Source organism: Microchirus variegatus, assembly GCF_963457635.1.
Source record: "Microchirus variegatus genome assembly, chromosome: 14".
In the NCBI taxonomy this organism is placed as follows: Eukaryota; Metazoa; Chordata; class Actinopteri; order Pleuronectiformes; family Soleidae; genus Microchirus; species Microchirus variegatus.
In genome coordinates, this window is record NC_139815.1 from 13,087,431 (window position 1) to 13,115,369 (window position 27,939).

The 27,939-nt window shown below is 39.9% G+C and overlaps 3 protein-coding genes across 4 annotated transcripts in view; 1 reads left to right on the forward strand and 2 right to left on the reverse strand.

The window, feature by feature from the left end:
- Window positions 1-16,586, reverse strand: part of myo5aa (myosin VAa) — a 55,639-nt gene extending 39,053 nt beyond the window's left edge. Inside the window, exon 1 of the mRNA XM_083900877.1 lies at window positions 16,457-16,586. Within this exon, the coding sequence (XP_083757003.1) occupies window positions 16,457-16,483 (27 nt within the window). The 5' untranslated portion in view covers window positions 16,484-16,586. The remainder of the gene's footprint in view (window positions 1-16,456) is intronic.
- A 1,457-nt stretch (window positions 16,587-18,043) lies between these two features.
- Window positions 18,044-21,653, forward strand: arpp19a (cAMP-regulated phosphoprotein 19a). 2 transcript variants are annotated; one of them, XM_083901234.1, is made up of 4 exons: window positions 18,044-18,230; window positions 19,693-19,815; window positions 20,094-20,274; window positions 20,375-21,653. In XM_083901234.1, exons 1-3 carry the CDS (start codon window positions 18,174-18,176, stop codon window positions 20,265-20,267), a joined length of 354 nt encoding a protein of 117 aa, XP_083757360.1. In that variant the 5' UTR covers window positions 18,044-18,173; the 3' UTR covers window positions 20,268-20,274; window positions 20,375-21,653. The 2 variants fall into 2 exon arrangements, with proteins under 2 accessions (XP_083757360.1, XP_083757359.1); XM_083901233.1 differs by having other exon boundaries at window positions 20,094-21,653.
- A 1,349-nt stretch (window positions 21,654-23,002) lies between these two features.
- The window catches only part of atosa (atos homolog A), a 33,472-nt gene continuing 28,535 nt past the window's right edge, over window positions 23,003-27,939 (reverse strand). The window contains exons 6-12 of the mRNA XM_083900480.1: window positions 27,709-27,834; window positions 27,106-27,194; window positions 26,316-26,412; window positions 25,304-25,462; window positions 25,094-25,162; window positions 24,662-24,855; window positions 23,003-24,174 (exon numbers count right to left, since the gene is read on the reverse strand). Of these exons, the coding sequence (XP_083756606.1) occupies window positions 24,021-24,174; window positions 24,662-24,855; window positions 25,094-25,162; window positions 25,304-25,462; window positions 26,316-26,412; window positions 27,106-27,194; window positions 27,709-27,834 (888 nt within the window). The 3' untranslated portion in view covers window positions 23,003-24,020. The remainder of the gene's footprint in view (window positions 24,175-24,661; window positions 24,856-25,093; window positions 25,163-25,303; window positions 25,463-26,315; window positions 26,413-27,105; window positions 27,195-27,708; window positions 27,835-27,939) is intronic.

Here is a 27,939-nt window from a genome sequence, read left to right on the forward strand (position 1 = left end):
CTCCCTCATTCTGTCTCTCATATGATTCATGGTGTGAAATATCAGCTGCAGCCTCAAAGAATTTTACACGAAGAGTTACACGGAAATAAAACTCAGCAACCTTAAATCATCTTCATCAAACCTTGAGCCAGACTGTTGTGCTCGGAACCTCAACAGAAGGGTACCAACAAGTAGGAGAATATGGATCTATGTTTATTTTTGGTACCCTTCACAACTTTTGACAAAGAAAACACAAATAACATTATTGGTATCATGGACCATGTATCGCATATCGTATTGCGAGGTACCTTGTGATTCCTCTAGTGACACTGTCTGTAAGGGCAGCCATACACACCAGTGTTTCCTATCCTACTGATAGACTTAACAGGTATAAACACACATGTGCGCTGGTTTTGCATCCTTTGTGTGGACATGCATTGACACAATACATTCCCTAGCACATTACTCTAACCATAGTCATCACAACTAAGTGTCTAAACCCAACCCTAACAACAAAACCATGTCTTAATCCTCAAAAAGCCTGTTAAAGTTGTTTGACTAGTCAAAATGTCCTCACAAGGTCAAAATGTCCTCACAAAGAAGGTTTCCTTAACAATTGGTCCACACAGCCTACAATAGACATGTACTCAAACATAAACATTTGTCTGAGAGAAGGAGACCATGCACAATTGATTTACTCATGGAGCATCTCTCCTCACTCTACATCACCCATCCCAATTCATTCTGCTGTCATAATGAAGGAAGCGAAACAGAGAGAGTGAGACAGACAGAAGAAAGATGCTCTCTGATATTATGTTTGAAGACACACAGGCACAGTAAATATTTCCTAAGCACATATAGTGATTCCTTTACATTGCACTGACAAGTTCACATGGCTTAACTCTTGGTGGTGGTGGTGTGCTTGATGCCTGATGCCTGGCGCTGAAAGCAGCTTTCATAAGTTACCAAAGCAGTGTTCGTCATAATCAACCTTCAGTCCAATGACATTGTGTCGGCCATTGTCAAGGGCACTGTAAAAATGAGATTTGGAGGAGGAGTCATTTTTGGAGAGGAACATCACTGCAGCGGGTGATGGAAGCATTTAAGCTTCATCTCACACAGCAGAGTATATTTAGAATCTCAATTAGTGCTGAAGAGATGCAGCTGGGTAGTTTGGTTCTGTGGCTGCTGTCTTGGAAAGTCGTTGGCTGTGTGGATAGACGAGCAAGCAGAAAATATGCTGAGTTCATAAAATCGAGCTGTGAGAGCGTTTAATTCAACATCGGAATCTAAGGGGGGGAACACCAGAGTGGTCGATAAAAATAAGCAAAAAATCCTTCTTAGTTATTAGTGCCCCATCCCCAAGAATACTTAGATCAAAACTCCAGACATATCCAATAATAACTAATGAAGAAAGAAGGAAATTAAAGGAATAAATCATCCCTTTTATACCTTTGCTAGAGAGCTTTAGTAAGACATAAACTGAATATGTTTATGTGCATCTGCAGAGTAAGAGTGCAACAACTAAAAGACCCACAGGAACGGTCAGTATCATCAAACCACAGATCACAACCGAAAATTAAATAGACACAAATAAACACAGCTAAAATATCTGTCAATATCAACATCCTTAATGGACAATGAATGAAAAGAAAACAGTTCACTGGCATTTAAAATTCAAAGGTTCCAACAGTAAAAATCTCTGCCTCAACTGACAAATAACACTAACAAACTATTTCAGTTAGACCATTAAAATATGAACTATAAACTAACTTAACTGTGTTGTATAGATACACTGTCAATGAAAATATAATTAATGCTGTATATCTCATCTTCAGTCACTTTAAGGGGTTAGGATTTTAAGTACACTATTAATGTGTGGTGTCTGGTTCCAAGCTAAAACAAAATATATTGTTTACATTGTAAATTAAGATGATAGGAATGGCACTGCAGCAATTTAAAGTAAGAAATATGGAAAGGAAATATGCTAAGAGGTTAAATAACCATCACTGACTTGTAGTGTATGTATATATAATATGTATTTATAAGAGAGCATAGTGTTCACAGCAGCCTCTGCCTTATATCAGAAATAATTTTATGCAACTTCCATTTAAAACTCTGCCCTTATCTGCTCATGTGCATATTTGTGTTGCTCCAGCTCCAAACTGTTTTCTTAGAATGGGTATATAAAAAAAGTAAAGAAACAGCAAACTGCTCCCTCCCTCTGCATTCCACCATTTCATTAGTCAGTTTCACTTTTTTGGTCCCTTTAGGAGACGGTCCTTGCAGCCTCCTAGCAACAAGGAAAAGGAGCGAGAGGCAGAGGGAGGGAGGGTGAGGGAGGGAGAAAGCTAAAAATAGCACTACTGAGTTAGAGACATCACTGTGCTACTGAGCAAAACAGTGGTAATCACACACACACACATTGTAGTGTTAAATAATTCAGCATCGACACCTACTGACATGTGAAACAGATGTAGGTGTGTGTGTGTGTGAGGATCATTTTGAATTCTAGACTTCATATAATGAACAAGTGATAATATTGTGGACAGTTTTTGACTGGATTTAAGAATCAGGTTAGAACTAGATTAGAATACGAGTTGAAATTCTCATTGGTGATGATTGAGAAGCTAATGAAAAGACAGGGATACAAAGCTCACACACACACACACACACACACACACACACACACACACACACACACACACACACACACACTCTTCTGAGGAAACTGCATTGACTTCCTTTCTTTTGGACAAACCTAACCAAACCCTTAAACCTAACCATAACCTCAAACTTAACCTAACCTCATTTAAAATCTTAGCCCCAAACTTGAGAACCTGCCACAATAGGACCAGGTTCTGGTCTCTATGAGGACTACTGGTCCTGTCAAGTCCAAACATACAAAGAAACACACTGGCACCCTCCACCATGTAACATAAGATGGAGCACTTTAAAACTGGAGAGAACATTTTGATGAGTCAGAGAACAGCAGCCTCGTCTCTACCTAACAGAGAAATGGATGATGACATAATACAGTGTGACATCAGAGATCACATGACATGACTAAACTCAAGCAGACAGAGCTGACCAAATTTATTTGCAGGTGTGCCATTTCTGGACTTATTTTTGTTGCTTATTAACACTCTTATTATCACTCATGTGATTTCTATATGATGGATTTGTGTGAATATAAACTGTGTGCACAGAGAGGATATTTAGATAAAACAAAACAAATGCATGCATTGCATTGCATATCCACTATTACAATTGGGAGAAAATGCACACAACGCATTCCTCAGCTCCTCTAATCTGCACCCAGTCAGTAACAGAACAGACGCCCTTCGATGTATACAGTGTGATCCCACCTTGAGCATACAACTCACTGCTGTTGTTGCCCTCCAGAGAGGCAGCAAAAAAGACACATTAAGGTGACTTCTAGATAAAAGGGGCATTCTGGCAATTTAGTACTGGACGTCTATCAATGTAAGTCGACAGATTCACATAAGAAACGTTGGGAAAATTAAGTAATAAAGATATTTTTGGTCTACGGCTGCAGGTAACAAATCATGACCATCAATACTGTCAAACATCCCAGATTATGTTATGTCTGACCAACTGACCACTGCCCAAATATATTCAGATTAGGGCTAATTCAAAATCTTCAAAATTGGAATCCTTTTGGTTGGTGGACACTGATGCCCACATTTTTCAACATTTTCTGGCATTTTTTTTTGACCAAACGATTAAAAATAATTAAAAGGTTGTGAAAAATGACAGTTCACTACAGAGCAGGACAGTTCACAGCAGGAAAAGGTTGCTCTTCATTGTCGGACATACAGTTGGGTTAAATGCTAATCCTCGTTTAACTGAGACAAAGGATCAGGAACTGATTAGGAAAGCTCAGTGTTTTAGTATTAGTTAATCTTATTCCAGTCAACTAACCCACAGTTTCCATTACATTCACATTATATGGATTATATCGGGTACCACTGCTACTACTGCTGCAAACACAACAACAAATATTTTCTGTCTAATTCTGGTCGTGAACCATAGACAAAACACAACATAAACACAAGATGGTTTTAATGTCTGAACATAAACTTCATAAACCCAATAACAAACTAGATAAACGCTGTTCACTAAAACTGTATGAAAGATTATTGACAATGTTAATTTATTTTTTGATTACATGTTTCAAGTATTCAATATTTACTTTTTTTTAATTGAAGCTATACAAGCTGACAAACTGCAGATATTAACTGACAGTAACGAGACAGTGCTGTTCAATAAATAGTCTACTAAATAGTAATGAAAGTTAAGCAATTTGTGCATCATCGGTTAAAAAAACAGCCAAAATATGAGCCCAAAAACAACTTGGTACACTCTTAGAAATAAGGGTTCCAAAAGGGTTCTTCTACAAGGGCTGAGGTTCTACCTGGAACCATTTGCTTCTGAAAAACCCTTTCCCGAAGAAAGGGTTTTCCAAGGGTTCTTGGTAACACTAAAGGTTTCAGTAAGAACCATTTTGATCCAGAGAACCCTTTAGAACCCTGTTCCCGAATAAAGGATTTTAAATGGGTTCTTGGTGGAACCCTCCAAAAGGGTTGGTTCTACCTGGAGCCAAAAAGGGATCTCCTATGAGGACAAGCTGAAAAACCTTATATGGTTCTACTTAGCAATTTCTATGAGTGTATCATTTATTGGCCATTGGCTGCACTGATTTCTAAAGATTTGCATCAGCCATAGAAAATCCCATATCATTCAATCCCTAGTATGCGCGTGCATGTGTGCGTACATGTGTGCAACACTGACCTTGTTTGTCTTTAAAAGAATAGCTGTAGGGTTAAAGTTAGGGTTATGGTAGCTGTGTGTGTGCCTTCTCTGAACTCTTACAGGGTTTTCTCCTACTGATCGAACCATCAACAGGCTCGATAAATGCTTATCATACATGGAAAATGCTCCTAATTTAGATAATTTAATCATCATTGCCTGAACTCATTTGACAATGGTTTGAATGTAACTGCATAACTGTAGGAATCCTCTCCTCAGTTGTGAGCAACTGACAAAATAATATTGTTCTTTGACTGAACAGAACAATGGAAGGAATTCAGTGGAACCAAGTGGAAACAGATTAAAACCTTAAAACACTATACAGGGTGGTAGAGGCAACTGTCTGGACGTCTGCAGTGGAATGTGAAAAGTGTTTTGCCCACATATTCCCAGTAAAGCAGTCAATAGAGTCTCAGAGTGCAGAGGCCTCGTCACATGATGCCACTCGTGAGAATCTGCTGTTTTTCTGCTCAGCTGGGCAGACACATCATGACGCTAAGGTCTAGAGATTTCAGTCAGTGCATGTGGAAAGCCTGGTTGGCAAAAGCACTGAGAGATTCACTACACCCAGGTGTTACCGAACATGACTGCAGGCAGAGGTGCCAGTGATTGGCAAAGATCAGAGTCTTGTACTAGGAGTTTGTAATGCTGCTCAGCCCCTCATCACATGTGTAGGTGATAAAAGAATGGGCTGCCCACAATAAAATTATAATTTTTTTGGTTTGTTTAAAGCAGATAATCGGCCTATTAGGCACAATCATTTCAGTGTTTGTTCACAGGTGCATTTTTGAAATATTTTCTTTTTTTCTTTTAAGAATGCACTCCTAAAATGCCGAAGGTGAAGTGTTGTGATCAACAACTTCCCTTGAAGAAATGTCACTATGGAGACTCATGTAAGACACAAGCTCTTCACTTGATTAAGCCAACGACATCTTCAGAGTGTGTTGCCACGAGACAGCAATTTCTGTAAACCGCTCACTCCCCTGCACCAAAGCCCACAGAGAAAAGCATTATTTTTAACTTGCAACTTGCATAGGAGCTACTGCTGTCTCGTTTATTAAAGGTCCCATATTATGCAAAATCAACTTTTTAAACATTTAAATCCTTATATTTGGGACTCTGGAGGCCCTATGAGTCGGCAAATTGTGAAAAAAGATGACTCACTCATGTTTTTGTGGTCCTCATCAGTCTAAGTACAGGAGATGAAACCCGTAATGTTGACTTCCGCGCTCATTGGGACGTTACAATGCGCTAAATTCCTGGAATTGTTGTCTCACGGAGCTCCGCTTTGTCAGTAATACATGCGAGAGTGTTGGCGAGGGGAACGGCATCCGAAAACCAGAAGTCTGCGAAAAGTTCTCTTCTTGGCTCCACAGTGCAGCACAGAGTTCTACACAAACTTCCAGCCTCAGAGGAGTTATCTGTCCAGTGGATACATGTTATATATGACGTCAATTTGCCTGCTAGAGCCTGCAAATGAACACTTTTCCAAATGCTAACTGCTGTTAGCTCCCAGTAGCCTCTGTGGCTGATGTCATTTCCTGTCCCTTAAGTTTAGTTTTACTTTTTTTCAAGGTGGACCTAAAGAGATACTACTAAACAGAGCTTTCTGAACAGGGTTGTTTTGGCAGGGTGATTGAACTGCTGTGCTGCTTCATCCTTATGGTATTTTGACCAAAGCATGTCACAGACATGTTCATTAGGACACCAGAGAACTAGTTTAACTTAGAGAAATAGGGTATAATATGGGACCTTTAATTTAATGCAGTTAACCTAAATTAAGGATTTCAAACTTATACTTTTATACTAATGATATTGTACTTTTTGCCGATATCTGATATGCCGATATATGAGGAGCTGATATCTGATACCAATACCAATATACTATACTGTATGTTTTTCCGGCAGAGGTCATTTAATCTATTCTGTAGTGAAATGAACATAATATTTTGGCCTACTCGTGTCACAGCAGATGTAGATAAGTTTTCTTCATTGAGCAAAATAAATAGTTGTAGAGGACGCTGGCATAGAAGTCAAGGAGGTAGCAGCTCATTTAGCCTACTGTTGTGGTCATATCAGATATCAGATATCGGTGTGTTTGCCCATATATGATAACACATTTTCCAGGCAATATCAGCCAATGCCGATATCGTGCCAATAATATTGCACACCTAATAAAATCCTGTGTATCCTGTGATGTAAAATCACCGATTTTCTCTATGGACTTGATGTGGGGAGTGAGTAGTTTGCAAACTGATATAAACTTCAGTTGAGGGGAGATTTAGTTGTGAAAATTCAGTATTAAGATGGTGTAGACTTAAACAGGAATACTGTATATTTTATTAATAGAGTCTTTTGTCAAGTGGCAAATAGCTGTTTTACCTTGTGTGCTGGTTAGCCGGTGCTATGTGTCAGAGCCACATAAAACCACACCTCAAAAACACTGAACTATCACTTAAATACAGTGTTTATCAGAGGAGAACTTGTGTGATGCAACGTTTCACATCTGCACATGGTTTGAGATTGTCCCTTCATTGATATGTTTGCACTGTAAAAAAGTGTATTAGTGAGGCTTCAGAAGCCAGTTTTCAACAACGCTGTTTGGGAAACGTTTGCATATGCTGTATGGAAAATGCATCAGACTCAGCTGTCAGTTATTTAGGACAGTCAGAGAATTAGATGTCATGACATTTTAGTCATCTTACATCTTACTTCAATGGAGCAGCTTCTGCCATGTTTTTGTCTCACATTGGCCAGAAATGGTTGCTCGTCATGCTTGACTAGTGACTACCATGGCTAAAGATTCATGCAGATCCACCACAGATACATTTTAGACTAATCTTGACTGGAATATTTTAAATTAGACATCTTTGAAAACCCAAACCAAGAATGAGACATTAACTCTCGTACACCCAAAATATCTGGCATGACACCAAACTAGAGATTTTTTACGGTACGATCTCTACAGTACAAGCATTATCTTCTGCCACAGGCGGCGCACAGCCATGTAAGTATAGCAGCAACACTTAAGTTGACTTCCCCTGGTTGAATTTTGACAAATATTCTACTGTTATTTCAGTTGAGGATGAAACATGATTTGTTGCTTATTATAATCTCTCATACCAACCAGCTGGTTTCAGTGACATAACCACTTTCTACTTAATTCAGAAGCAGGGTGTGTCCGGACTGGCCTGTGGCTATGATTTCTTAGATCAGACTCCGCACCAAACTCAAGACCAAAACTTCTTGTCCAATAACTGCATAAAGTATATGTTTAAAAGACACAGTAGCTTCTCTTTCAACAGATCAACCAGTTCTCATTTAATTTTTCTTTCACACATTCACACACTCAGCAAAACATCTACTCGCTACATAAATTGAACAACTTAAAAGAAGCAAAGAAAAAACCTACTTTTACAAGCATATACTCCAACTCCTGGTTCATCTTGTCTCTTTATCAAGCCACTAGCTCATTCTGTGTCTGAGTCTTCTGTTCTTTCTGAAAGCCTCCAGCCACAAGACCTAACCACTAACTGATCGAGCGCTGAGATCCAGAACTCGCTGGTGGATGAAACCATCCCACTGTGTGCAGACAAGTTCCTCACCTTGTGACAGATGACGCCCTCATGTCTATCATATAACTAGGCTTCCCTCCTCAATCACATGAGCTCTGAAGCTGACGTACTTCTCAGAGCCTGCAAACAGCACAACCAATGGCTCCGAGTCAGAGTGTGACAGTAAACCAAACCCTGCTACTATCCACACACACACTTTCATGTTTTAGAGAAGCTCAATGTCTGTGTGAAATATGTGTAACAATTGTTTTAATTTCTGTTCCCATAAAAAGCTCAGCAGACTCAGTCCTACGCTCTGTCCGTACGTTGTTAGACAAGGCAATGACTACTGGCCTGATGACAGTGCAATTATGCTAACCGGATTATGACAGTAATCTAATGCACATGCTCCAAATTGGATCTGAGAAGAAGAAAATGAATCGCTGGTTTTAGATAACCTAAAATCTGACACTTCGAGTAAACAAAGCAAGAATGGTCCACTCTTTGACACGTGATAAAGCTATAATACAAAATGTATGCAGATATCACATGGAGTTTGTCAAATACAAGACTCTGTAATGACGCTGTGTTTATCTGGTGAGGTTTCGTTTATGAATACAACCTTAAGAGCAACCATCTACCGTGCGATTAGTGGACACTGAGCTTACATCAACATTTGATTTAGTCATTCAAAACTCTACTTTTACTGTCGGGTCATTACACCTCAGTGTAATTTTAACTCAAGCAATTTAATTTATTTAAAAGAAAACCACAACTATAAAGCACTCTCTCTCTCTTGGATTGAAACGGTATAGGCATCATCATGAGAACCTTTCACTTCATTCACTGCGGTTAATATAGAATTTTTATGTTCTAATCGATCACTCGCAGCCCTTAACTCACACAAATACTCTGATGGTACAGCCTGTAGGACACTTTGAGGTTTATTGGTCATTTGCTGAAGGACAAATCAACACGTGGACCGGAGGAGGCACATTACCACTGACCTTCCAATTAGTGGACGATCCATTACGCCTCAAAATCCACAACTGTCTCTCGTCTTTATGAATTCAGTAATGTTTTCTATCACTCTCATTTCTGTGCAGATAATGAAGAGAAATGTGTAGGTTGTTGCAGTAGTAAAAACCATGGGTGTGTTTCCTTTGTTCCATCAGAGGGAACCAACAGTTCTTCATAGATACACAGCAACATACTGACAGTCTAGTTAATATTAAAATGAGCATTAAACATCATGTCAAAATCAAAACTGCAACGTGAAACAAGGAATTAGCAAATTGCAAATGCTGTGATTTATTCATTCTTTCAGTCATTCATTCATCTTCTAATGCTGTATCCTCCACATGAGGGTCACGCTGGTGACAATCCCTGGTTGGAACGGGTGGAGAAAAATGTCAAGGGTAATAATGTGATAAAAGAGTATCAGCCAGAATGAAAGGAAAGATATACAAGACAGTGCTGAGACCAGCTGTATGGTACTCTAGAGACAGTGGCACTGAGGAAAAGACAGTTAAGCAGAGCCGGAGGTAGCAGAGATGAAGATGTTGAGGTTCTCTTTGGGAGTGACAGAGATGGATAGGATCAGGAATTAGTTAATCAGAGGAACAGCACATGCTAGATGTTTTGGAGATAAGGTCAGAGAGGCCAGAATGAGATGGTTTGGTCATGTACAGAGGAGGGATATTGAATATATTCGTAGAAGGATGCTGGGGTTGGAACTGCAGGAGGTCTAGAGGAAGACCAAAAGAGAACATTTATGGATGTAGTGAAAGAGGACATGAAGTTAGTTGGTGTGAGAGAGGAGGATACAGAGAACAGGGTTAGGTGGGAAAGGAAACAAAAGAAGACAGTCTGGACAGGTCAACAGTCCATCACAGGGTCACATATAGAGACAAACAACCATCCACTCTCAAGGCCACATTATACTTCTCCGACTGCATATGCGTTATCCGTCTGCGTCACCACGGAGACGCCTCGAGCATTTATACTTCTGCGTCGTGGTGACGGACACTCGCTGCAATTTCCCGCCCGATCAGTAGGGGTCGCTGCGCAAGGTTGTTGTGCTTCTGGCTACAGTGAGCAATGGCGTCCGAGAAAGAAAGAGAGAGAAAGACTGTTGTTGTTGAAAAAGTGGCCGTTTCTCACTTTTCTGTGTCACGGAACGCAGTTTTAAGATAATTTGAGGCGAGAAATTGGCCATTTAGAGTCTAAACATGTGCTGTGTGTGTTAAGATATGACGTATTTATAGTTCGGCAGCGGCGTTATCGGCGGGGATCAGCTCCGCCTCTGTCAGGACGCCCGGAGCGCACTGAGAGCCGGCACAGAGCAGCTTAGCTCGGCCTGTCCTGAGGACCAATCGCAGCTCTTGCCGTCTCCGTAGTCCCTTGACGGAGTGACGGACACTTAAAAAATATTCCGTGCACCCGGAGACGACGCAGAGGCTCTTCGACAGGTTCTGCGTCGACGCAGAGGACTCTGCGTAGCTACGCAGAGCACTTTACGCAGGAGTATAAATTGGGCTTTACGCTCACACTCACACCTACAGTCAATGTAGAGTGTCCAATTTGCCTAATCCCCAAACCAGCAGGTTTTTGGAATGTGTGAGGAAACCAGACAACTTGGAATAGAAAGGTGAGGGATATTCAGATGCAACATACAACTTCACCGATTTATGTAATACATTCACATAAGAAACAAATCTTTGAAGTCTCATCCCAGCATTACATTATAAAAGTTAACATTATGATGGTAATGCTCTTTCATATTTTAAATCCATTAAACAGAAATATTGACCAGAAGTGACTATATCACTAACAACAGCCCTGGATAACATGATGTAATGATCATTTGTGTATAAATTGCTTGACAAAGAAGAACTAAAACCAGAAGGAATTAAATGAGCATAACTCACATAAACATCAGCAACAAAGAAAATAAATAAAATTGTATAAATCTATGAATAAGTAAAATAATAATATTAGTAAAAGTAAGTGTGAATGTTATTGTCCACGCTTGTTTTCACCAAATAAATAAATGGATGAACTCTCCAATTGTGGCATGTTGAGGTGCAACTAGAGGCAAGCCATTAGATTTTTCGATCTCCTACATCATAATCTGCAGATTTTCTTCTCAGCTGAGGTTCATCAATGAATTCACCCTGAGTCATGTGATACTTAAAATACAGCACATGCTCTAATCGTGGTTCAAGGAAACATGTATGTTTTTTGAAACTGGAGCCTGGAAAAGCCTTTCCAACTCTGAGTCATGAGTCTAATGGAGCAATATCCCACTTCTATTTCAAGGAGAATATCCTCCCCTCTCCCTTGCCTCTGCTTCTTCTCTCACCAGCACTGGTTTCTGCTCAATCACCACCTCTAACTATCGTTTTTGGCTCCCACTTTATCTTAGCCTTGAAGTCAAAACGGCGCAGAATGTCTTGCTCTGTGCATTTGTGTACGTTTGCTGGTGTTAACCACACAGCTCAGTCCCACTCAGTACACTTCTATAAAGCTGACTCATACACACAAAGGACACACTGTGTTTTCTACCACTGTGTCGGAAAAATAAGTCACAGAGAGGGGTCTGACATCAGACGCTGACTTCTAAAACAGACTCTACCATTCAAAAGGTGGGGACTAACTTTAGGGTTTCCTCGCCACACTGACACACATACACCATTATTTCTTTGAAAGTCAAACCATATGACACACAACAACACTTCTATAGAACAAAGTGGACAGATTCATATGTGGCAACAAACCAAATCCAGCTGGCAGAGGCAAGACCAGCCAAATTCAATACATTTTGTTTGTTGTTTTTACGTGAATGAGGGCAGGAAGAAACCCTTGTTTGTCTTTAACATATAGGGCTGAATCTAATTATTTTCACAATACACACTGGTAAGTCCAGTCTGTTTTATGTGGTTTCTTAAGCATTTTTAATTCATTTAAGTTAATCATTAATTAATTAATACATTAATTAATTAATTAATTAATTAAAGAAACCTGTTTTATGTAGCACTAGTGCAGTGCCCGTAGGAAGTATGTATTCCTATAGTGGGAGCTGAAGAAGATTTTTCAGCTATGGTAATGCATGATAAGGAAGCTAAGGTGGCTGAGAGTCACAACAGCTAGCTACGCTAATGCTAATCAAAAATTTAAAATATTGCGTTGTGCCTAATGAGGTTGCATAGTGTTTGTATTATGTTAGCCCTACACTAATGCTAATCATAGCCTCGCTAGCTTACCTTTGGAAACAGGTTTGCTAAGTTGGCCACAAAATAGTAGCATGCTAATGCTTAATAAATCTATGCTTGCATATTGGTGAATGGACACCGAATACGTCGTTTCAGTATAACACCATGTTCTGCAGTGAACTGTGTGAAAATGTCTCACCCACTGTAAGGACAGCCTCTTCACTCCCACCTCCCCGCTACAGACAGCACAGCTGCTGCTGATGAGCTGCTGCCTGCCTGGTGTAATGTGATAAATCAATGAAAATGAAAATTACTCCAAAAAATGTGAAAATCAAGGATGCACACCATCAGGCCATGTTCAACCCATATCCAAAGTCTTAGGGCGATCTGACTAACAGCGAGATATGCCTGTCACAGACGCTTTATAGAGAGATAGATAATATCTGACAGAAAGGAGTATTGTTTGATCCACTAATTGATTGGTAAACCATGAAGATCATAAGTTCCTCAAGTCCAAGATGATAATTTAGAATTAAATAGGATTATATTCATAATCGATTAATCTGTTGATTACATGTTTGTTCTGTAAAAATGTCAGAAAAATGATTGATCGGTGTTTAACAAACCTGGCAACAGTTGATGTTCTCAAATGTATCGTTTTTGTCCACAAGCCAAAATTATTCCGTTTTAATAATTTCTTTGTTATATGGAGAATTAAAAACTAAAAAATATACACATTTAAGAAGCTCAAAAGGCGAAATAGTTGACCATTCAGAAATCGATTAACAATCGAATAATCATTGCAGCCCTAATTCCAGTCGCAATTAAAAAAAAACAAAAAACATACAAATACGTTTGAAACAATAGATTTATTGAATAGATAGATTTTAATTCTCAACCTTGCATTAGATGATGCAGTATTAATATTTTGATAGTGTCATGTGATAATTATCTAACAAATCTCAATGCTATTACACTAAGTATTAAAGTGATGCTCAACTTTAAAAAGCTAAATCGCAATATACTGTATCATTATAGAATTTTCAATGGTTCAATCATTGTCAAAATTATTTATGCTTTGCTACAGAACCCATAATTGGTATAAAAGTTTTTTGCCTCAGATTAATGGTTCGGTTTGTCACTTTCTGATAATGAACATTTAAAACCAATATGTAACATTTCTGTATTAAAAATAAAAAAAATCCAAGATTAATGACATTGTTATTTTGTTTTGTTTTTTTAAATGTGAGTACTTACATCAGCCAAATATTTTCGGGCTCTCTTACCCATAGAAAGTCGTATTTATATTCAAGGTACCAGACTGCTTCATTTTGGTCATCTTTTTTATGACATCATCCACTTTACTGTCAGTGTTATTGTGAGATGATGAAGGTCACACTGTAGACACACACTCAACTCTCCTGTGTTCTCTTCTATGATGCTCCTGTGTATCAACTTCAAAGATTTCAAAGACAGAGCACCTATGACACATCAGCGAGAGGAAGGAAAAATTATGTACTGCTTGTCAGCCAGTGTGTTGTCTTTTGTTTTAGCTTTTTATTGTGTGATTCATCACTAATGCTCTCAAAGGACAACAATTCCATTGAATCCACGCTTGCTTCACATCACCATAAAAATTAGATCTTCTGTTATTGTTTCAAGTGACCCCTAGAGGTAGAAATAACACACTGTGTATTAGGGCTGATCAATTAATTGTATTGAATTGTTAGCTTACTGCAAATTTCAAATCACAGGAAGTACAATATTTCTTGAAGCCAAAATGTGTGTCAAATTACTATTTTAAATCAAAGATTGTCCTGACCTATACACATCATATTCTACAGAAGGATGCTCAGATATCTCATAGTAATCATTTAAAATAGAGACTAAAAATGGCTGTTTAACCCAAGTTGGCAGCCTTCCTGTTGGACTTACAGCAAAGTCCATATTGACTTTATGGGCCAACGTGACATGATACATGTGTACCACCTTTCATTCATATACATGAAACATTTAAAAAAAAATCACCAGATGAAAGTGTTTTTCAACTTTCCTAAAGGCCTCAAAAACGCAATTTATTTGAGGGAATAAGAAGAAGAATAGGAACTACTTCAGTTTCCCTTGTGCTCGGACCCTAATTATGTAAAAATGACCATTCCCTCAAATATCGCAAATCTTATTTCAGTCAAAAATAATTGCATATTAGATTATTCAATGTTCAGCCACAAAACTACAATGTACTTTGTCTTCAATTTAAACTTGGGTGCAAAACTCAGTTTTTAACTATACGATATTTATTGTGATAGTTAGGGATATCGACTTTGTTTTCGCCGGAGTTTGTTTGTTTGTCTGTCTGTTAGCAACATAACTTGAAAAGTCGCAGACGGATTTGGATGAAAATTTCATGAAATGTCAGCAATGAAACCAGCAACAAGTGATTACATTTTGGGCGTGATCCGTAGATCCGTTATCACTTTTTTTATCGCTATTTTGTGGGGGGCTGAGCTGCCTTGGCGGAGGTCTGCACTCTCCGAGTGCTTTTCTAGTTTTTTTTGTTATATTAATATATTTGGTCATATCACCCTTTCCTACAGTCTCTGTCAGACTCCCCCAATCCTTGAGCCCCAGTGGCAGCTCAGACAGAAGATGAAAAAGTCGTATATTTTTTGTTATTCAAGCTGAATGGTGGGTGACTCATCACCCTCCACACACACACACACAGTTTGCACAGCTATCATTTAAAGGACTCTGCATTGACTTCCATTCATTTGGAAGCCCTAACTTGAACCTAATCATAAATCTCAGACCTAAACGCAACCATCTGCCTATCTTTAGTAGTCTCCGTAAGGACTACTGGTCCCAACAAGGTCAGTGTTCATGCCAGAAAAATGTCAGAATGAGGTAATAAATACAGAGAGTGTGGATATTCCATAGACATTTTTACAATAGCAGCAGCAGCAAGAATACTGATGACCTTGTAAGTCTTCAGTACAGTGGGCCTGTTCAGCAGCAGTGTCATATTCTCCTCAGTGAGCACTGGGAACACACACACACACACACACACACACAAGCTGAGGCTTCAGGGCCTCCGCTGGTCCAAACATCCCGGATGTTAACAGGAGGGATGATGATGGTGATGATGCTACACTGTCCGGATGCTGCACACAGCATCTGTGAACGGTACCCAAGGACTCGGCTCCACGACGCACATAACTGATTTAAACGATTCCTTGTTCAATATTAAATAATTCACACATTGACGTGGAGATGCACACGCAGGTTTGAGCCGAAGCCAAATATTGTGATTTAAAAGGCGGCGTTATTGTTAAACCGCGACGGCTGGCACCGCCTTTGCATCACCCCCAACCCCGGAGCTAGTGAACGGGTGATGTGAAACATGAAGGCCAGAGGAAAGACGACAGATGACAAGAACACAACAGAAAAAAACATTCATAATACTACTGATAATAATGATAATAATAATAACGCTGGGTTTATTTCTTAGTGTGAGAGAGAGATGCGGAGGGCTGATGTGAGGACAACACCGAGGTAATCTTTGTGTCAGCTGCAGCATCTCAGCGCCCACCTTACGTCTACACACACACACACACACACACACACATATATATATATCATATACAACAGCAGATTATTCCACAGCCGTTTTCATTCATTTACAGCCGGCGTCACCAAACCCATGCTGTCATTTACACACACACACACAGAGAGAGACGTTCCCTCGCGAATAATCTCTGTTCCTGTTCGTTGTCAAAATAACCGCCACAACATGAAAGGAAGACATTCTGTAAAAAAAAAACGCTACAGGGACGTTTATTTATTTAGCCTCCCTTGCTAGCACCACACGCTTGTTTTTACCTTTGTGAAGAGCTCCGACGCTGCCATTGCTACGGTGTCCCCGGTTCTCTCCGCTCACTGTGGGGACAAACGTGCTTTAACGTCCCGGCTCTGCTCCGGAGCTCTGTGGTGTTGTTGTTGTTGTTGTTGTTATTGTTGTGTGACTAGTAGTGGAAGAGGTGACTCTTTTTTATCTTATCGCCATGATAACCTGTACCGCTCCAGGCTCCTGCTCCTGCTCCTACTCCTGCTGCTGCCGAGGTTTCGGCGTCTCACTTTGCATTCTGGGTACGATGGATGAAATGATTCAGCAGCCAATCAAACTGCTACCGCTGCTGCTCATTGGCAAGTGCGCCACCTGGCGCTCATGCCTCAGTAATACACCAACAATGTGTTTGTGTTTTCTTTTGTTGTTCTTCTTAAAAGTGCATTTGGCAGGATTTTCACCAGAGTCAAACCACTGAGGAGGCTTTAAAATTGTAAGGGGGTAGTTTTTTTTGGGGGGGGGGGGGGGGGGTTCAACAAAAAAAGAAACATGACCCAGTTTCCAAAAAAGCTTAATTAAAACTCTTCAGAGTTAATTAACGATGAGCGGGTGATCGGTATCAGTCCAAGCAACTGTTTAACTGTTTTGACAGATTAACTAACGCATGTTGCAAAAAGGATTAGGCTATTGAACACTCTGAATTGATTAGGTGTGAGTGTGAAAGTGGATGTTTGTTTTGTCTCCATGTACAGACACAATGCAAACATACAGCAGATTGGGCATTGGGTGTCAGACAACAGGGACATACTGTAGGAAAGAAGGGAGAAATAAAGAAAATTAACAAATAAGGTGACTAAAATTAATAAAATTGAGCACAAAGATTACCAAGTTTAATTAAATAAATTAGTAAAATTTACTCTGATCCAATTTTAGTTGTATGTTAGACAATTTAAAGCAGTGTTTGTAGCAGAGACCCAACCGCAGGCCTAAACGTAACACAGGACATTAATTCTGAAATTTTCTGAAATGTTGTGCTACATTATATCATACGAAAAATTTTTTTATATATATTACTTCGTATATGTATATATATACATATATGTAAATATACGTGTGTATATATGTATGTATATAATAGCGTGACTTCTGAGATTAAAGTCAGAGTTCTAGAATCTGAGATTAAAGTCAGGTTTAATTTTGCAGTCTGAGTAAAGTACATGATACTTGAGTAAAAGTATCTTACCGGAAAATTACTTTGGTAGAAGTTGAAATCACTTTTTTTATAATATTACTTAAGTAAAAGTCTTTAAGTATATGACATTTACCGTACTTAAAAAGTACTTTTTAAGTACTTTTTCAAAAGTAAATTTCTGGTCTAAATGTACTTAAGTTGTTTAAGTAAAAGTATTTAAAAAGTGAGGAGTTAGGATTATAGAAGAAAGTAGGCCGTCCACCTGAGGGGGAAAAAAACCGCTGGACAACAGCTGATCGAGTTATGACGCAATCAAGATCCAATCTCAGCACTGAGCGGGCGCGCGCCTGCGTGGCGAGAGTGCCCGCGTGTGAGCGCGCCCGGTGGTGACTCCGCATGTGACGTATATTTCTTGTGCGGGACCCTGGAGAGAGAGCGCACGGCAGCGTCAGCAGCATTCGTATGGGAAGGGAAAAGCTAGAATTCTGGGGATTTCTGTGGATCGTTCGTCCCGACTGGTGAACCATTCTCTGGTCTGAGGAGATAACGACACATTAGAAATGTCGGTGCTCAACGACGAAGCGCAGCCGGTGGAGGAGACTTCAGTGGACGAGAAGGTAAATGTGCGAAGGCACCATTGACTTTGTTATGGCTAACGCTACGCTAAATAGCGTTAGCTTCTTCGTCCCGCGCTCGTTATTTTTTTACATATCACCCAATACCAGTCACAAAGCCTTGTTCATTTCTCAAACACATGTAAAATATTGTGTAACGGTCTCGCTGTTTAGGCGATTTTGTTGTCGACATCGCGTGTTTTGGATGTTTGGTGGAATTGTCAGCGGTTCTGTGTGCTAATGTTAGCTCAGCATCTGTAAGCTAACTGTCATGACATTCACACATTCATTTGTGCTAAGCAGACTGTTAGCTCAGCAGCTAACGTTAGCAGTAAATGCCTGTACTGTGGCCCTGAAGGCTGAAGCCTTATTACTGTACCAGTATGCTAGTGCTGCCAGCGCTCACACCGACTGGTTGCAGATAATCTCAGCCGATTCCAGAGTCTATTAGAGCCACACAGCCAAGCTAATTTGCAACTGAATGTGCTCTGTGATCAATATTGTATGTTCTGACATACTGTTGTCACAAATTCTTGTTTTTAGGGATGCATTGGACTTTTTGCAGATATGCCGATATATGGGGAGCGCTTGGGCCGATAACCAATACCAATATACATTTCCCTGCATCCAACTGCAGAGGTCATTTAGTCTCTTGTAGTAGAATTAACATAATATTTTTCATACTCATGTTACTGCAGATGTATATATGTTTTTCTATCTTGAGCAAAATAAATAAATGTTTAAAAAAATAGTTATCGAGGGCACCAGCATAGAAGCAGATAGCAGCCTATATAGCCTTCTGGTGTAGTCATATCAGCAGATATTCATTAATACAAATTAAGCCATTAAATGCTGATACCGCTATATTTCTAGTTGATACAGTTGACATGTTGTAAATGTTGTTCAGAGTTTTGGTTGGGCGTGGCTAATTTAGTTATTTCTGACCTTTCTGTCTTCTCAAACCAATCACCTCTGATCACTGGTATCAAAACAATATCAATGCCCACTCTTTTGGATATTTTTATTTAAGTCTTGTCACGATATATAATTCAATATTTATGTTATATCACGATAAAAGTGACCCCCTAAGGCTGAGTGACATGGTGTATAAATATAATCTCGACATTTTTAGGCCATATCGGGATATAAAGCTGCACACTGGTTGTTTATCTGGGCTCATGAAAAGTAAACAACTAAATGAATCATCAACTATTTTGATTTAGTCAATTTTTGGAAACAGTAAAACATTTCCTGTTTAAGAGAGCAGATGGTTGAATATCTGGACAGGCAGTATTTTGTTGTGTAGATCTTATTTCTGTATATAAGACTGTGGGAAATGCATGACTAAGTTCATAAACAGGTCGTTTCTCTCCCGCGTTCTGGCCTCTGATGATTATTTCAGTACTTATGTACATTATCTGTGCAGTTTCTCACTCAGTGTCTCATTGCTTGTGCTTGTTTTCAGGAGGTTCAGGACAAGGTGATCAGTCCTGAAAAGGCAGAGGAGGCTAAACTGAAAGTCCGATACCCACACTTAGGGAATAAACCTGGAGGCTCTGATCTGCTCCGCAAACGGCTCCAAAAGGGGGTGAGTTATCTTTTGTTTGTCTGCTGCATAGTCTGGCTTCACCAGAGGACAGTTTTATTGCCATGTGGTGATATAAGTCAGTTTTATGGTCATGGTTTAGTTTTAGTTAATCCTGTTTGAGGAAATAAATGTCTGCTTACCAGACTTATTACTTATAATTAGATTGTATGCATTGCTTTTCAAACTAGATAAAATATCAGCAAACCTGCTTGTGTTGAAGATACAGTGGATTTCTTGTGCAACCGTGACATTTGAATTTTCCCTTTGTCTCTCTACAGCAAAAGTATTTTGACTCTGGCGACTACAACATGGCTAAAGCAAAAATCAAGAACAAACAGTTGCCAACAGCTGCTGCACCAGAGAAGACCGAGATCACGGGCGACCACATCCCCACCCCCCAGGACCTGCCCCAAAGGAAACCCTCTCTGGTGGCCAGTAAACTGGCAGGCTGATGCCACGGTGACATCTCCCTGCAGCACCTCCCAAACCCAAAACCTAAACCTGTCCCCTCAAGTCCCCGGAGCTGTAACACTAACTCTTCTGCCCCCTCTTCCCACAGTTCCACCTGTTCCCCGCCTCTGCCCCATTCTCAGCTTCCTCGACCCAACTCGACAAGATCCCACGTCTTTTTGCTCAGTGAACTGATACTTTTCAAATCTTGTTCATTTTACTATTCACTCCACTTTCTGTCTGTCTGTCACTGTCCTCTTAACCATCCATGGTCCCTTTTTAAATACTGTTTTTGTTTTTCATTACTTCTGTATAAGATACACTGAAAGACAGGAAATCAAAGTGTGAATGTGACAAACAGACTGTGTCTCTTCTGTGCAGTGATGGACGATCAATACTCTGGTGTTAGAGAGGGGGGCATGACGCAAAAGGTGCATCTTGGTGTGATTGGAGGGCTTTTGGTATAGTCAGGATTCCACTGTGTACATTTGTGTGCGCGCGCTTGTTTTTGCTTTTGTTTGACACAGCGGCAGATGTCAGTCTTTTTAGTACGTTGAACATCAAATTTGTATCATTCACTGTATATCCTCATTCTGAATTATGCTGTCAATATGCTTGAGTGACTGAGTATAGTATATAACCCAGAGGCCAAGCTCAGTTTTGGTGACATTGATTGTGAAACATGGGAGGGGGGAGGGGGTCGACGTGTTGTGTGTTGCAGGGTTCCCAAAGGCAAACGTGTCTGGGCTTTAATTTGACTTCATTACGGCGCACTGAACAGACATTTAAACATGCTTAAAAGCTTGGATGCAGTGAAAAATCCTCGGGACGGCAAGTGATGATTCATTCAAAATATCTTGAAACTTGTGTTCAAAAAAAAAAGTTTGCACTGTTCGTGTTGTGCCAGGTATTTTAGCCTCGGGGGGGTGATGTAGTCGTCATCTCCTTTTTGGTTAAAGTTTCTAGTTCCAAGTTGCCATGAATGAGGCATCCTCACGCTTGTTGGCGGTAGTAAACAGGACATGAAAGCTAAAGCTAAAGCTGTCAGTAGGGACCAGTCGTGGTGCTGCGAGTAAAATAAAATAAAAGATCTATTGTCAAATAAAATGTTTACTGGGAGCGGCTTGTAACACTGGGAACAAAGAGTCCAATAAATTGTGTTCAAATTTGGGGGTGAAATGTAAGTGAAAGTAGTTTTATCTTAAAATTGTCCTGGGCTGCGTGTAGATGCTTTTCCAGGGATCTTGCCGACTGGACAAAGTTTACCTGTGACGTGAAAAATCTAAGCTAGTGCTACATCCGTCTGAGCTGTGCATGTATGTGGCTGGTCTGCTGTCACTCTATGCCATTTTGTTTTGTAAATAAAATAGTTTTGCACAAATGTTTAACTGCTGCGTCGTCCTTGTTTTGTAGCATAATGTGATGGAGTTATTTTAGATTTCATGGTCAAGCGCTATAACAGTATAGTGGGCAGGATTTTTTTTTTCCTTTTGTTTTTGCATCATTGGTCAGCAATTCCGTATATAATGATTACTCAGCATAACTAAATCCAGTGAAAGAGAACACCTCCGCATGTACTGCCAACTAAATCCATAGCATGTCAGGAGACGAATAAGATCCTAGAGCAGTTCAGAAAGAGTAGGCTCACCTCATTTGCTGTCCCAAAAGCTGTAAATAAAATAGTATTAAAAAAAAAAAGACCAGTACTGAATATTTTTACAATTATCAGAAGAGTTGTGACTGGAGAATCAACATAGTCACATGCCCGAGTCTTGAGTGTGAAGTGTAAAGGGACAAGTTAGAGCTGCATTGCACCAGATTGCTTGGCAAGTAGTCTGAATCCATTTTTTAGGCTTGTTGGCATTTTTAGCATTGATCACGGTCAATAAAGCTTCATTCATTCAGATCGTAAAGCTTTTACCTAAATGGTCTATTTCCCTTTTTGATAAAAATATTTAAATCCTGAATTTGTACATTCTTCAACACGATGCATTTACATACATACGGTTAGGTCCATAAATATTGGGACAGTGACACAATTCCTCTTCTTTTTGGCTCTATACACCACTACAATGGATTTGAAATGAATCAAACAGCTTTAATTTGAGGGCATTTACATCCTAATCAGGTGAACGGTGTAGGAATTACAACACTTTCTATATGTGCCTCCCACTTTTTAAGGGACCAAAAGTAAAGGGATAAACTAAAGAATCATAAATCAAACTTTTCATTGTTTAATACTTGCAGGCTGCAAATCCTCTGCAGTCAATTACGGCCTGAGGTCTGGAATTTGGCTCTATACACCACTACGGTGTATAGAGCCAAAAAAGAAGATAATTGTGTTGATGTCTCAATATTTATGGACCTGATATATCCACCTACAAAATGTGTAAGTCTGAATGTCTGTGATGGATCTGAAATAAAACCAATAGTATTACATCATCACCTAGAACTACTGGTCAATGCCGGACTCAGCAGAAAACCAGCTGCCTAATTAATTTCTCCAACCTTTAACAAGTCTTTGAGATTTAAATCGCTACAGGTTATTATTTTCATGCAGTTGTGACATCTTGATCCTGTGTGTGTGTGTGTGTGTGTTTGCGTGTGTGTGTGTGGTGATGAAGAAGCACAGTCGGGAAATTCAAAACACAAAAGAGATGAGCAGAGTTCCAGTTTGCTTTAGAAGATATATATAGATATTTTTTTTTTTCCATATTTGAATATTAATGTCAAAAATACATACTATGATATACAGTTTGCACTACATCATCTGAGCATGACAGACGCCACAAGTAGTAACTGAAATATTAATTTAAATATTAAATAAAACTGATGATGAGTAAAACTGAAGGTGAATGTGTAAACACTAAAAACTAAGGTTACTTTTTTTCTATTGCAACACTTCCGATAAAGTGGTTCTGTAACAGTACAAAAGTATTAGAATATTACTATTTTCTTTCGTTTCCAGTTATGAGAGAAAAAAAATCCACAGTGCACTTCTGACGCTCCGCTTCGCTGCGTTTCGTATGAATTGAGCTTGATTGCATGTTCGACTTCTTACATGGTCCGTGGTATGTGTTTTTTGTTCTTTTAGACAAGGACGGTGTTGCAGTGCGGTCTCTCCTGTTCGCCCTCTTCCACATGCACATCCTCCTCCTCCTCCGCTACAAGCACAAAAATCACAGGATCCACAAGGTCAAGTTCACCCTTCAGGTCACTCCCTTTACTTTTAAAAGGGGCCTTGGTATTGCATTTATGAAAGGGAAAAAAAAAAAATCAGATTTTTAACACTTATTCAATTAGTCAAGTAAAAGTCAAATCAACATCTTTGATTTGAGTAAACAGGAGAACGGTAGCCTGAACTGAACTGAGATCATTTAAGTTGAACTGCTTTTTATCGACAAAATCACTGGTTTTCCTGCCAGGTCGATGGAGGGGAATGAACACATCAACAGCAGGACTAATGGATTCTTTACCGCTTTTGATAAGGCCTTCTAAATCAGGGTAACTCTGATCCAAAAATCATGCAAGGTTTTGCTTTCCGGGTTCATAACCTCGCCCCTTGTCACTTCTGAGTGACAGAAGGAGGAGGTGAAATTTAAGATTTTAGGGCAGCGGGGAGGCGAGTGCTGTTGTCCTAAATCCTTATTTCAGACACAAACCACACAGTTAGAGTATCGCTGGCATTGACGTGTGATTTAAGCTTCAGTAGTGGCCTGTCCAGTGGAGGAGGGAGGGGAAGGGGGGTTCGGGGCTCAGCAGCGAGGAGAGAACGGCGGGTCGATGGGCAACTCTGTGAAGGACTGGAGCTCGTAGGCAGCACCGCTGTCCACCTCCATGGACTTCCTGGAAAAGAGCAGGCGGATGTCGCTATGGAGGTAGATCTTCCCAGACTTAGAGCTCTGGAACCTGTTCAAAATAATAAAAAAAAAATTAAAAAAGGGCAATGAATATGTGAGAATCATGCTGATGCTGCAGGATAGAGAGAAGTAGAGCTGAAACGATTAATCGATTAATCGATTATTAATCGATTACCAAATTAATCGCCAACTATTTTGATAATCGATAATCGGTTTGAAGCTTTTTTCATGATTAAAACAAGATTTCTGATTGTCTTAGCTTCTTAAATGTGAATATTTTCTTGGTTTCTTTGCTCCACATAACAAAGAAATCATTAAAATTTAATCATTTTGGTTTGTGAACAAAACAAGACATTCAAGAACATCGTCATTTCCAGGTTTGACAAACACTGATCAACGTTTTTTAACATTTTCTGACGTTTTATGGACCAAACGATTGATCGATTAATCGAGAAAATAATCGACAGATTAATCGATTACGAAAATAATTGTTAGGTGCAGCTCTAGAGAGAAGACAATAAGGTCAGCCGTCTCACCTCAGATGAACGAGGTAGCGCAAGGTGCGTCCCTGACCAGCGGACCTCCTGCTGCTCTGATTGTTATTGTCGCGGCGGACGGGAACAGAGAAGGTCCTCTGGCGTAGGAAGGTCTGGTGTCCAGCTGGCATGGCTCGCAGGTCATACATCACAACAAACATCTTTACCACGGTCTTGTTAGGGTTGAATAAGGTCTGAGTGAAGGAAAAGAAACCACATACTGCACATTCAGATGATGTAAGGGAAAAGACACTCTGTTTTTATATAATCACTTCAAATGAACACAAATATGCCCAATACATTTCCCTCTATGGCCACAAGGGGTCTCCCATTACTGCAGCTGCTCTGTGTCCCTCCAGCTCTTTGTTCTCAGCTGTTTGTCCTCAATGACATGAAATAATCTTTCTGCACTTTCTACATCCGTGCTCTCACCACTTGAATGGTTCCTGATGGAGGTACTCGGTAGCCCCGCTTTCCCAGGGACTCCAGGTTGATCACACCCTGCGAGGAAAAAACACGACAACAAACGCACAGACGAAAGTTAAACACTCAGCAGCTTAAACCGAAAAAGGGGCTTTCATTTCACACCTAAATTATGCAGGGTGGGAAAATAAGACAACAGTCAAATCAAAGGTATCTCACCATATATGGTGATGGAGCGTTGTCATCGGAGACGCTGTAGAATAACACGTCAACAGGTAAGGTCAGGTGACTGGGGCAGAAGGACCCACTGGCTCCGACCTCTGCAGTGAAACCTCCCACTGTCCCTAAAGGCTCCAGACGGTAGTTCAGCACACACTCCTGCAGAAGCATAGTCCATTAATCACATTCAATCCTTTATTTCTCCTCGATTTGTTTGTTGCTTCACCATCTATGGCGTAGATTCTATTTAAATCAGTTGGTTGCAGCCCCTTCTGGAAACTAATCATGTTTAATTACTCTCACAGTTCCCCTAATCTTCATTTGTACCGACACAGATCAGAACAATGACTTTACATGCATGGAAGATCTACAGAAATATAAATATGCTACTGCAACTTTATCAAACAACCGTTTTCCACAGATGTATGGACGCTACAGCACACTACACCTCATCTCTTTTGTGCTACCGTGCACGCTTCCTTTGCTCTAATGAGTTTTAAGTCCATCTTTGCCCGGCGCCCCGCAGAAGCTGAAAATGGCTCCAGACTCATTTGCAAATGCAAATTGTCTCGGAAATCCCGGACTAAAGAAAAGCAGCAGCAACAGCCAAACGGACCACCCTTTGCGACCACTCGGTCTGAATATGGATTCATTAGCGAAATGAGGAAAAAGCGAGTTATTCTCAGAAATATGAGATGACTCTTACTGGTTTCTGTGCGAAACAACTCCCACATCTGATTAAAAATAAATACATGTCATTGTCTATGGTGTATGTAGGATGTGTGCTATTAATACATTTTAGAACATCCAAACTGTGCAGATGTGAGCTTCTTGTGACTGTGACAAGTTTTTAATATTTTAATCTTATATATTATACTCTTCTCTGCTGGATTGAGTGGCATATGCACGCTTCATGAATCACACGCAAGACTTGGTTGGCGTAAGGTGATATTTTCGCCTGAATCTGCACCGGTTTGATAAATGAGTGGGCCATTGTGTTTGTATATTATACCTCAAAGTTTCCCAGCAGACTGAGACTGGCAGGTGGAGCACTGGCACTGAACAGCTGCTGCGACTCGTCCGTGTACCCCTCTCTCTTTGGACACACCCTGTAAAAGATAAAAGACACAACACCTGATCAAAGGGTTTTCTGTGAAAGAGATTATTGAGGTGCTTAAAAGGCAAAAAACTAAAACGTATTTCCCCCATGTTTAAACGATATTCAGACTGAAATGTGTCAATAAGTCCATTTAAAAATCTTCATCAAACATGTTAATTCACAAAAGGACCAGACACAAAAACAGTAATACGTGTCTGCTGTACTGTAATATTTTATACTAAAAACAGAAATTCATGTGGATGCAGAATTTTTTGCGATTGTGGACTCAGTCACAGTACAGCAGTGCTTCAGCAGGTGGCAGCGTAAGAAAAAACAAGTCACCACAGAACAGGAGTGACCTCACCTTACCACTAAGAACAACACTATATTTGTCTGATCTCTTGAAAACCACAGACAGCACTTCTTTATCCTATTGTTAGTCTTCTTTATTTTAGAACCTCTATAATTATGGCAGTGTGGGAAAACCCTAAAATGTATTTATACAACACAATAAAATCAGAGTCAAACGTTACAGTTTTAGCTAAAATGTTGCAAATCAAGTCCATTTTAAATCAGAAAGGAGAGAGAGTTAATATCTCCTGATGGTATTAAGGTCAGAACTAAAACAAAAATGGCGTCTACTCTGCAGTAAAATCTTAATTTAGTCAGTGGATAAACTGACACACAGTGACAACATGATTACCTTTTTCCAGAAGCCCAAGGCAAACCCTTACAGCCAGTCAGAGAGGTGTCCAGGTCAAAGTAACCCGTTTGAGTTCTCCTCTGAGGAACCTGCAGCCAAACACATGACACCCTCAGGGTTAACGCTTGAATATGTAGTTTTATTTTGAAAGGGTGGGACTGACTGTCTATTTGTTTCAAAGAAGAATTCCTTCAAAATAAATAAAAAAAATGTATGATTATATTAGTATAAAAGGTGTGTGTTTGTGAATACAGACATGTTGTGACATGAGGAACATTACACTGTTTATATGTAAGTGAGAGCAATCGAGAGAACAGAAAACGGGGATGATCGAGGCGAGTGGTGATCATAGCAAAGTCAGTGCAACCACTCAGTGTTTTCTGATGAGGCACATGAGTCACAACTGCCTGTGAGTGTGTGCTTTATGAGTGTACATCAACTTGGGCTAACTTCTCAGTAGCCCAGCAGCAATAAAAGCTGCTGTCCTTTGAGGACAAGCATTCACAGGCTGAATGAAAGAAACGTGAGTAATATTGCGATGTCGTGGTGTTATGGCAACAAAAACTGCGTGGACACTGATTCATGCGTGTGTGTGTGTCTTACAGGGCTTGATAGTAGCGGCAGCCCAGTGCAGGGGTGGAAAGCCTTGGTTGCCGTGGCGTCTAAGGAGTGCCGATTTTGTTTCTTCCAGCTGTTGCAGGGACGCAGGGGGGAGGGGCTGTGAGCGCGCTGGAAGCACAGAGACGAGGAGGTGAGAGAGATGATTAGTCAAGAAAACAGAATTCAGTAAGTTCACTAGTTAAATATACGAGAATACACAAGTCATTTCTTTAC

Coding starts and splice junctions, on each gene's coding strand:
- arpp19a (XM_083901233.1), top strand. CDS start 18,174: ATGTCGGTGCTCAACGACGAAGCGCAGCCGGTGGAGGAGACTTCAGTG. Junction 18,231..19,692: donor AGACTTCAGTGGACGAGAAG/GTAAATGTGCGA, acceptor GCTTGTTTTCAG/GAGGTTCAGGACAAGGTGAT. Junction 19,816..20,093: donor GCAAACGGCTCCAAAAGGGG/GTGAGTTATCTT, acceptor GTCTCTCTACAG/CAAAAGTATTTTGACTCTGG.